This window comes from Corvus moneduloides, chromosome 1 (assembly GCF_009650955.1).
Source record: "Corvus moneduloides isolate bCorMon1 chromosome 1, bCorMon1.pri, whole genome shotgun sequence".
Taxonomy (NCBI): Eukaryota; Metazoa; Chordata; class Aves; order Passeriformes; family Corvidae; genus Corvus; species Corvus moneduloides.
Genome location: NC_045476.1, coordinates 113,080,064 through 113,091,727, shown reverse-complemented (window position 1 = coordinate 113,091,727; position 11,664 = coordinate 113,080,064). Strand labels below are relative to the sequence as shown.

The following is an 11,664-nucleotide window of genomic DNA, read 5'->3' as shown; positions in this document are numbered from 1 at the left end:
TGGCAGTGGATCCAGTGGAGGGCAACAAAGATGATTAAGGGACTGGAACATCTATCTTATCAGGACAGCTGTGAGATTTGGGCCTGTTCAGCCTAGAGAAGAGATGACTGAGAGGTGACCTTATCCATGTGTACACGTTTTTAAAGGGGGCTGCCATGAGGATGGAGCCAGGCTCTCCACGGTGGTCCCAAGTAATATAACACGAGGCAATGGGCAGAAGCTGATGCACAGGAAATTCCACCTGAACACAAGGAAGAACTTTACTGTGCGGGTGACTGTCCACTGGAAGAGATTGTCCAGAGAGGCTGTAGAGTCTCCCCTACTAGAGATACTCAAGAACCATCTCGGCACAATTCTGTGCCATGTACTCTCGGATGACCCTGCTTGAGCAGAGATTTGACCAGGTGACCCACTGTGGTCCCTTCCAACCGGACCGCTTCTGAGATTCTGTGATTGTGTTAAACAACAGCGTTGGAATCTGGATCGGCCGCTTTGTTTTAAGGCAGACGAAGCGGGACTTCACACCTCTGCTCCCTCCCTGGCCGCTGCCCGGCCTGTGGCGCTGACGCGCCCGCCGCTGCCTGGAGCGCGCCCGCGGCCCCGCTCGCGCCGCGCTTCCCGCGCCGCCGCCCGCACCGCGCGCGAGAGCCGGCGGGCGGCGGCCGCGGGCGCAGCACGCGCTCCCACCGCCCAGCCCGCCTGCGCCTCCCGTGGCGACGATCCCGCTCCCGATCCCGCTCCGGCCCCACCCGGCGGCGGAAGTGGCTCGAGGCGGAGGGCGCCAGCTCCTTCCGAGGTCGCAGGGCCGAAACGGCCCTTTCGCCTGCAGGCCCTTGCCGCCCACCTGCCCGGTGCCACCCCGCATCGCCCCCCACAGCCAGCAGAGCCGCCGCCGCCATCCCCCTCCTTCTCTCCCCCCTCCTCTTCCGGGCCTCCACGGCGTGTCGTTCCCCGGCTTCCGCCCTGGCTCCGCCTCCTCCTTCCCCGGCCGGGACGTATTTTGCCGGGCGGGGGCGCTGGCAGTCCCGGCAGCAGGAGCTGTCGCTGCCGCCATCGCTGCGGGACGGTTTCCGTCTCTTCAGCTCCCCAACATGGCAGCAGCGGCGGGAGGCGGCCGCGCACCTCGCAGGCCGGCGCTGCTGACCCCTCGCGGCAACGGGGACCGCACCGTGTTCCTCTTCGATCGGCGCCGGGAGCAGGCGGACCCGGACGAGAAAGTGCTCCGCTACGGCAAGGACAACTACCGCGCTTTCCGCAGCGCCGTCTGCCAGGTACGCGGCAGGGTGGGCGGCGTCGGGCGCGGCGGTGCCCCTGCTCCATGTGTGAGGGAGCGTCCCCGCGGCGCTGGGGCTGGGGGGCGGTCGGGGCGGGGCAGGGGTGTAACAGCGTGCTCGGGGGTCGGACTTTGTTGCCGGGACAGGTGGGCGGCCACGGAGGAGAGACCGCGGTCGCCCCGTCGGCGTCGCCTTTCTCCCGCACACCAGAGGCCGGTGCGGGGCGGCGGCGGGCGGCGCGGTGGGAGCAGCCCCTGGCGGCGGGCGGGAAGGTAGCGGGCGGCCCCGAGCGCCCCCGCGCGGGGAGCGGCGGCGGCGGGCGTGGTGCGGCGCTCCGGAGGGTGTTTGTGGTGGAGCCCGTGGTTGGTATTCGGTCACAGCGCGGGCTCGGGCGGCTCAGAGGTCTCTTCCAACCTAAGTGGCTCTGTGGCTCTGTTTCTGCTATCCAAGGTGTTGATGATACGCGCCGGTCGCTTCCCGTCCTCGGCGGTGGCTGCCATTTAAATACCGCGTCTGGCGGCGCCTTTGCCGTGTTCATGTCCTTTCGATTCTTTTTCCCTGTCGTGACGCGAAACGAAACTTGCTTCGTCTTCACAGCTCGGGGAGGTGGAGATTGTTTTCTGCGTACGGGCTGTTTGCTGTAGTTTGCTGGTGCCACCAGTGGGCATCGCCCATTTCCGTCATGGTTTCGTTTTCCGAGCGAGTGACAAATGCCATAAACCTGTTAACTGCCTGCATGTTTTACCATGTGAAACGCGCAGGAAAATCAGCTCTAGATTTTGTACTAATTTAGTCTGATAAAAAAATTAATTTTAGTTTCTTTATCCAGTATCATTTTCACTTTGTATTCTAGCATGCAAATTCTATATTTTACATATAGATGGGATATGATAAATACCTATTTTACATTTGAATAAATAGAATTATTTCTAAATTTTATAAAATTTATCGATTACTTATAAACAATATAAATACTACATAACCTATCATATTTATATGTAATATAACTATATCATGATGAAATATGTAATTAATATAATTATATGTAATAATAAATATATATATGATATTGATAAAATATTTATTGAGAAAAAATTAAACATTAAATAAATATAATATAAATTGTTCTGTGTCTGGACAGTGTTTAATGTAATGGCTTCCTACTGTGATGGAAGCTTTGAGTTACCAATATCAGCAGGAATAGCTGTCACCTGCAATTGCCTCCTCTTTGTACAGTTCTATTTCAGTGTGCAAAATAGCATATCCGTGATCCGGTAGAGGCACTGAATCTTAAGGCAGAGTCACCTTCCCTAGAAGTGTCCAAAAAAGGAGTAGTGGTGGCACTTTGTGATATGGTTTAGAGAGTCTGGTGTTACTCAGTCGAGGTTGAATTTGGAGGTCTTTTCCAGCTTTTTGATTCAGTGATTCTGCACTCAGAAGTAAAGTGGTTATGGAGTGTTAGCGCAGCCCTTGGTCTGATCAGTGCCCCTAAAGACTGAAAGGAACAAGAAAACGAATGCAGTAAAGACATGAGTACACTTTATGCAGTGTAACATCTGGAGAAGCTAGACAGTGGGGTGGGTTCATGACCTTCCATGGGTTTGTATTTCCTGTGAGTAATTAGGAGTATTACATAATTTTCCTCAAGAGTTTTCTTAATGGATCCTGTCCCAACTGTACCTAGCAGATGAATTGCAAGAGTATCTCATATTTTCAATAGTCAAGGCAAATATGTGGATGATGAACCCACCTCTCTTTTCTTTTAGATTTTGTAATTAATTGATGGGCTGAGTTTAACACTAATTTACAGTTTGTTCTAGAACAGAGTCTTGTCTTTTCATGTTTTTTTTTTAATATATACTGCACACTCCAGTGACTTAATGTTTCCATGCATCCTCGTGGTGTTCAGTAGTTCGTAGAAGTTTTGGCATATTTGCAATTTTATAAAGAAATAAGCCATCACCACCAGCTGTGACACATCTCCTGTACAAACAGCTTTGGGGGTTTCTTAACCTGAGATGAAATTTTGAAGTCACTACTTTAATGCTTTTAGGCAGACCTCTTGCATGGGCAGCAGAGCGTTTGAGAAGCCTGGTGCTCTAAAGCAGACCTTGCTTTGTTTGAATATGGTGCCTGTGAAAGTAAAATTTTCAAATGTGTTTTTTTTAATATGTTTAATATCACAAGCCTTATCACCAGTTCTGGTGGCTGTTTCGGGTGTTAAGGATAATAGGGTCTGTGCTCTTACAAACTTAGGCAGCAAGAACCTCAGCTGATCATTCCCTTAGAGAAAGACCTTCTCCAATAATGCGTTGACTGACTGTGAGTGCAGTCAGAGGTGCCTCTGTCACTACTAGTTTCAGTGTGATGACTCTTTGCACTTTGGGGCTTTCATCATCTGACATGTGGGACATCTGACTATGAAAGGATGCTGAGGTGGGTGGATTGACACGACCAGTAAATGCTGGTACAGTGAAAACTGGACATGCAGAGGGTTGGGATGTTTGATATCTCATGTCTCCCACACCAACAGTGTACAAATTCTAGTTGGACTTCTGGAAGAACATTCTGGCTTCTCAGTGCCCCAAGAGCTTTGTAAATTGTGCTTCCCTGAGTGTTGTACTCCAAAATTCCCAATTTCTGGCATTTTGAAAGTTGCAACTAACTACTTTCAGGAAAAAGTGATGAATGGGTTCAGCGGCTTGGGACAGACTTTCCTAGCTTCGTGGTGCTGAAAACGCTGCAGGGAACTGATGAAAACTCAGGAAGAACAGTTCTTTTGTTACGCAGATTTTGAGTTGGTTCAGACTAAGGTGAAGTGGAATGTTGTATTCACTTTTCGACGACTGAAGCTGTTAGATGCTGTCAGACTGCTCGATTGGGCAAATACCGTGTATGCAGTAGTGTTGTTTCCACCGGTCTCCTGTCTGATGGCTCAGCTTTCAATGGACTTTCATTGGCAATTTGTCATGCAACTGAAGGATGTTACTGTAGCAGCAAAGGTGCTCCCACGTTTTCCAGTCTGCCAGCCTGGGCAGGTGAACATGGTCATGGCTGACAAGGACGCCAGAAATATTAAGCTGTTGGAACTATTTATGTTGTGAACATTTTCCTATGGCACAAGAGAGTTCTTTTGGATAGAACTGGATGTGTACGAGTCAAATCCTGCAAAAAATTATGAAATTAAACCTGATTGCAGTGTGTGATGTTCCTGAGTTGAAAATACTTGAGTATCTGAAGGCATGGTCTTAGGCTACTACTTCTGAGACGTAGGGGTTTTTTTCATAATGCAGAGAGAAGGTATTTTCAAAATAACTGATTCAGCTGCTTCAGAGGTTGATTTAGGAGCTGATGCATGTCCTCTCTGTCTGGTGTCATATAAAATATTCCTCTATTGTTACTAAACTATTCTTTACTAATTTTTGAAATTTTGGGGGTTTTTTTGAAGCAAATATTTTTTTACTGTCACCTAAGCAGTTAATACATGTCTGTGTAGTTGGAAGTGGCTTTATATACTGATAAATTAGTCTTTCATTCTCAGTGTTGCAGGAGGGAAGATTTAGGAAAAAAATCTTATAAGAGGGTGGAGCATATATAGTCTTCATTCTTCATACTTGTAGTGATAATTAAGAGGTTTCTGCTTTAGGATTTAAGAATAGTGCTAGCTTGAGGATTCTGTTTGTCCACTGTTGAGCTTATGTGGAGTAGTCATATAATTTCAGTCTACAGAACCATGAAGTTTTGAGGTGAATGAGTGGGTTAAATACTGGATTTTGCTTCTTCTTGCCAGTACTGTTTCTTGTGCACCTTCTTGTTGTCTTCTGTTAGGTCTATGCCCCACTGCTTGTCCTGATCTTTAGAGTAGTATTCAAAAATACTTACTCGCAATAAGCAGAATGGAGCTAAACTGTTGGCACCTAATCTGAGATTCCTTGCTCATGTTATCCAGGTACACAGTAAAGCTGAAAAGCTTCAGTTCGTTGCTGAGATGGCAGAAATCCTTCAGGCACTTAGAGAGGTCACACTCCTTTTAGGGTGGAAGGGTGTCTGTGCTGGAAACTGTAAAGAAGTTTTGCCAGTGTGTGAAGGGATTTTTGAGAGGCTTTGAGGTGAACTACCAATCTGAAGAGAGTTAATGGTACTAAGATAGTGTTACTGCTTATATAGGAACCAAACTCGTTGGTAAATGCTTCCTTAGTTCTTCTGAAACTTCTCGTTGTTGTGATCTCCTTGTTTAAAAAAAATATAGATCTGTAATCTGTATAAAAAGCAAATATCTAATTTAAGTAAATATTGAAAAAACAAATATCACAACAAACCAAAATGTTTTGCTTTTAATCTTTTGCCATATGCTTTTGTTGAGGTTCCCATTGTATCGTAACCTATTTACTATTTAAATAGATTATTTTACCAGTCATATAAATTCCAGTGTCTCAATGAGCCAAGAGGCAAAAAAGGATATTCATTAAGATGGTGTATGGAAAATAAGCGTAAGTGTAATAGAAAATCAAGACAAGAAATAAGTGGATTTTTTTGTGAATATTTGCTTGCCAATGCCTAATAATTAAAGTATAATCAAATTATTTGCAATCAAAGCAAAAATATTAGCAACTTTGGCAAGTTTGGATCACCAAAACATTATTCTGATAAATGCTCAGTAGAGATACTTCCATTAATGATGAAATCAGTCCGTCTTGTAATAATTATATTTTTGTATTTCAAGTCCTATGTTTGTTTACACAGTTTTAGCATTTTGTATAACCAGAAACTAAACATAGATATATTTGAAATATGCTATGCATATGCAAAGCAGGTTTTTTCCTTGATTTTTAAATATGCTGTTGGAAGTACTGTAAGATCTGTATAAGATGCAGCAATAAGTAAGTTTTTTCCAAAAGTATCACACTGTATTTCAGACTTCACTGAAAATCTTGTGTATAGTATCTTTGTTACTGATATTTTGGTGGGAAGAAGGATGCAGTTTGCTTATCTTTGTGCACTTGGGTACAGCCTTGTGGTGTGTCAATTGATTTGGAAAGCTGAGTGGCTTGTAGGTTCCTGGTCAAATTCAAGTGTTGGCAACACAGTCAGATGCAGAGTATCTGCAATCTTTAGGATAAGTTATCCAGTGCAGTTTTTAGATGTGACCAAGTATTTTTTGTTTTTGAAGAGAGGTTTCTGAATTCTTGTTCCTTTAACAAGTGGTATCATACAAAGTATTTTGATGCGAGAAGCTGGCACAAAGTTAATGTTAAAATTTTGGCTGGTAACTGCACTGAATATTTGTGGTTGTGATTTTAGACACAGTGGTTTGTGAAGGCCTTGAAGAAGCTACTGTGAGTTACTACTGACTAAGTCGAGTCATGACAGCGTGCTCTTCGTAGAAATTCTGGGGTTCCAAGCTTCTTTCCGCTTGGGAAAAGTTGCAAATCTTGCAAAGATGTCTGAGTTAACGCATCATTCTGGACAAATACGCTTGTGAGTTCTGTAGAGATCTTGTGTCATACAGCTTGCCTCTCTTTCTCTCCATTTTTCCATCAAAATTATGATAAAACTTTAAGAAACCTCAAAAATGTATTCTCTTACTGGGTCTTGTGATACATAGCAATGTTCTGAGTGTTCTGTTGAACTCTCAGTTCGCTGCTTAACATCTTTTATTGATTACTTTTTGTAAATATTTTGAAGTGTATCAACTGAACTTCTGGAAGTAGTGAAACTTTTAAGGAGGACAAAGGACAAGGACCTTCAGGTTCTGCAAACGTTACCCTCTGTAGTTTGTTCTTTAGGTGGAGATGGTGCTGTCAATAAAGGATGGTTGGAAAATGTTTTAGAACATTAGCATTCAATGCTAGTTTTTGTCTGTAGATAGTCTCTAAAAACTATTTGACCCGAAGGTACGGGCTCCTGTGTATCCCTGTATTTCTGTAATATACAAATTTTTGCTTTGAATTCTAAGAAATGCTTAGAAATAATTTCTAGCTTTTTTTTTTTTTTTTTAATGGCAGCTACTTTTATAGAGACTTTTGGATTCTTCTTTCTGTTGGTGTCCAAAGATGTTACATAAGAGTTTGTGTTCTGACATTAGGGAAGCTCATTGGGATTATGATTAGAGATGATTGTTATCATACTTACCCTGCTACTATGAGTGCTTAATCCCAGATTCTCACTAACAGATCCTCAGCAAGTTGTCATCATGTTGAGAGCTGACCTAACCGTGGATTGGAAGAGTTTATTTGATTAGCATTCTTACGAGTCACATACAGTTGTTCTCATTTCCTTCCAGCAAGGTTTCTACTTAATCTTTTTGTATCTGCTACTTCTAGTAATTACTGTAATATTATGTAGTCATATGAATAATTGAGAGACATGATACAAAAGACAGTTCTTAGCTTGAAAATCTGTCATTTGAGAATAAAATTGTTTCCCTTAAATGTGTGCTATCACTTCATTAATTTGTTGATGTAAGAAATTTCTCTCAATTTGGACTGATAATTCTTCGTTAAGTGGGATAGCTAACTGATAAATGTATGTCTTTCAGATGGTAAATTGGCAAATAGCATGGGATATTGAATTAATCACATGCAAAATTACAGAAGGGTACAGGCTTCTCAGTGTTTGGATGTGGCTCTTAGCTTCATTTTTTCAGCTTCCTGAACAAGTTTCTGCAATGGAGCTGCTGGATCAATTTGAAATACTAAAAAAACTGTATTGCTTTTTGCCATCTTGGGTAGCTAAGTAAAATTGAAAATTACATTGCCAGGTGTCTTTACATTTAACTGATACAGTTTAGGTCCCCTTTAAGAGGTTTGCATTGGCAATACAGTTCTAGTAGCCAGAAAAATACTTCTGGGCTGTGGAAGGTGGCTCTGTGGATGTTATGTCTCTGTTATCCTTTGGCTGCATCACTAAGCTCTGAGTCTGTGTATTCTCATCATTCTCACGCGCTGCCTACTTGGATTGGTTACGGTAGGAGGAGACGGGATTTTAAGGGTCCAGAAGTTGCGTATTGTAGGGAACTGTTTGTGTTGGAAAGGTTTGGTTTCCAAGGGGTTAAATGTCTTTTCTAAAGATATTGTAGTTTCGGGTTCACTGTTCTACCTTTGTCACATTGGAGAGTGTTCCATTCCTTCAGTTTTAAAAGTCAGCACCAGAAATTCTTCTTTTATGGTAATAGGCTGAAGGACCAGAGGAAGCAGGCCAGTGACTTTGTGCTTACAGTAAGGTATTTCTCCTTCACTTACCACCTCAAGCCTATTCATGTGACTGCAAGCTGTGGTGATACACGTAAAAAGTTAAATATTTGTTTGTTGAACACTTTTTCCAAGGCAGGTAGTAAATCCAGAGGCAAAATCAATGTTGACTTCATGCTGAGTGTTTTAGTTGGCTCAGTAGCCAGGTAAGCCTCGCTGTGCATGTGCAGATCAAGTAGTAGTAAAACTTTTGAGCTTTTGTGCTGATATGTGAAAGAGAAAAGAAACAGAGGCGTATTTGAAGGAGTGTAAACTGCTGAGGAGTTATCTGTGATTTGTGGGGTTGTGTTTTGTTTTGAGGTTTGTGGGGTTTTTTCGTCTATAAAGAAAACCTGTGACTGGAGCTAGTATATAAACTGAACCTTGCTTCTTGATTCAGATTTAAAGGTTAAAGGTATCACAGTTGATTCACACTTTCATGTATCATAACTGTGAAGTGCTCTGCTGAAAGCTTCTTGGGCATGTGACATTGTCTCAAACTCCTTTAGCGTTATATTCATCTCATGTCATAAACATCTACCAACAAATTGAGAGCTATTAACTTTATTTATCATGAAGCATAGGTGGTGCTCCAGACTGATCCTCCAGTTTTATAAAGAGGGCATTTCTCTTGTTTGTACTGACAGCTTTTTGCTTCTGTATCATTCCATGGGTTTAAGGACTGATATCCTGCTGTGTGCAAAACAGGCTCAACTTCGGGATTTTTTTTTTCTTAATTTTAACACAGTTAACACAAACTTCTGATGATTGATTGGGGGGAAATTAATCATTTAGAGAAATGCCTTTCTTTCCCCTTTTCCAAACTCATCTTCTGTCATACGCCTTTCTTTCCCCATTCTTAGTCTAATCTATCATTGTTCTCCCAAAGCACATTGCGTGGTCGATCACAATTGCTTTGGTTAGACAACAGGTGGTGTGAGACATCAGGGCATGTACAGGGCTTTATTCTGCTGCTCTTACTGGGTTTTTTCTGCTATGATGAATTGGCCATAGGTCACAGCTCCATAGGAGTAGGAGGACAGAGAGGGGAAATTCTGTGCCCTGACATGGGTCCTGCATGGGCCTCCGCACCTTTGGGACCATTCCTGCTCTGGTGTGGAGAACGTCAGTGTCTCCTCTAATGCATCTTCTCCATTGTTTCTCATTTGTCTCTTCTATTTCTTCCCTAATAAGTTTGAGCAGAAGCCATGTGCCCTTCTGGTTGAAATTTTGGTGAGGAGTGAGTTGTTTCCGTGGGTTTGAGAGCCATCTGGAACTGGCTATGGCTGCCTCAGGGCAATTGATTGCCTTTTCTCACACTGGTCACCTCTACAGCTCTCTGGCATCAAAGCCTGGTAGCATACAGTCAGCACGCAAAGTGATTGTATTGTACTCTTGAAGATTTTGATGACGTGACAAGCTGGATCATGGTTGTGTGTCTGGATTATCATATAATAACTCTCAGATTTATCGTATGAATGTGCTGCTGGGTTGTCTCATGAATCTTATCAAATTGAGCTGTGTGCGTCTTCAGTACTTACTTGGGAAAGGGCACAGTGCTGGGCTGAAAAAGACATGGCAGTGAAACCTGAACTTCTTATCAACAGAAGATACCATATCTCTTACATGCACAAATCTTCCTGAGAAACAAAACATTTAACCAAACATTTTCCATCAGAACTGAATGAAAATCACCAACTGTGCAAGTAAATTGCCCAGTAGATTCACTTTAATTCAGGAATGACCAGCAGCTTCTCTTTCTGGAGATCACATCCACATACTGGGATAGCTGTGCAGCCCCATCACTGCTACCTGGAATAGTGGGAAGGGACGGAAACTAGGATAACCAAGAACGTAGGACAGAGGGAGTGAGGAAGTAAAACAAGTAGGTCTTTTATAGAAGTGAAGCACTGAAACTGAGAAATCCCCAAAGCTGGCCAAAGTTTACAAAGGATATGGCCTCTTAAACTATGGCCTGGCCAAGAAAAAAGTTATCTGTACTTTGGACTGCCAAACTTGGTCCGTGTACTTGCCTAGTAACTTATGAAGTGGAAAGGACCTGCTGCCGGCGGATACACAAATGCTGGGTTCACCCAGGAAATTAAAGCATAGCCTGCCAGGCTGTTGGAGTTGTTTTAGTTGAGGCTCACCCGTGGAATGGGGGAGAGGACCAGAAGGAGGAGGCTGCCCCTGCTTCAGTAGCAGGGTGCTGTCTTGTACATGCACTAGCTGATCCTAACTTCTTGCTGCCTTAAAGTAAATACTGCACTCTTCATAAGGTTCTGAGAGCAGAAGAGCCTTTGGGAAATTGAGAAAACAGGGGAGCTGTGATTATAGCTGGAGGGAAAGATGCTTATCCGTGCTTTCAAATGTAAAACTCTACAGTTACTCTGTATTAACCACTGACCTCGAATGGCACAGTAGAATGTTAGCTTTCTTTCTTTTCTTGCTCTGAGCGATTTTCTATTTTTTCCTGCACAGATTTGCTATGTGAATATTTGCGTAATGTGAGAAGTAAAATTGAAGTGATCTGAATGTAGAAGAGTTAAAAAGTATTACTCGAGGTTCTTAAGTCTGATTATCATCAGTCTCTGTGTCATCTCCTTTCGTTTCACTTGCACCAAGTGCTATGAGAAATTCAACAATTGTTCTAATTTTGCTGATGGATGATAACTGTAACTTTAACGTAATCACAGGGAGAAAGTAACGGAAATATGGAAAGTAGGCTTCTAATGAAACCATAAGCAGTGTTTTAAAAATATTTTCATGAGTCTGAGTAATAGGGGTGGAAAAGAGAGATGTGGGAAACTGTGAGGGCAAGCTGCTGCAGAGAATGCTAGAGCTTCCTTCAGGGGAGAATCTGGCTAAAAGTGCATAAAACACCTGTCTGAGTTGTCACTGCAAGACTGAGTGGGTTGATGGAGTTTGATGAGACCAGAGTGGACTTTTACTTGAGTTTCAAAGTCCTGGAAAGGCAGGAGAAAATATAGATATTTATTTTATTATTTTGGGAAATAAATTAGTGTTGGATGTCACAGTGCAAAAATGAGGGCAAAAGCAGAGGTATTTAAATGCGTATAGAAAGCAGGATAGAAAGTCCAAAGCTACAGCAAACGCATTCAAAAGAAGGCATCAAAGTAGCAAAGGTTGTTTGGGTTCAA

At 43.1% G+C, this 11,664-nt stretch overlaps 1 protein-coding gene across 1 annotated transcript in view; it reads left to right on the top strand.

The window, feature by feature from the left end:
* Positions 1–977: 977 nt before the first annotated feature.
* SMCHD1 (structural maintenance of chromosomes flexible hinge domain containing 1) overlaps positions 978–11,664 on the top strand; it is a 69,462-nt gene continuing 58,775 nt past the window's right edge. The window contains 1 exon segment of the mRNA XM_032122992.1: positions 978–1,271. Coding sequence (XP_031978883.1) covers positions 1,092–1,271 — 180 coding nt within the window. The 5' untranslated portion in view covers positions 978–1,091.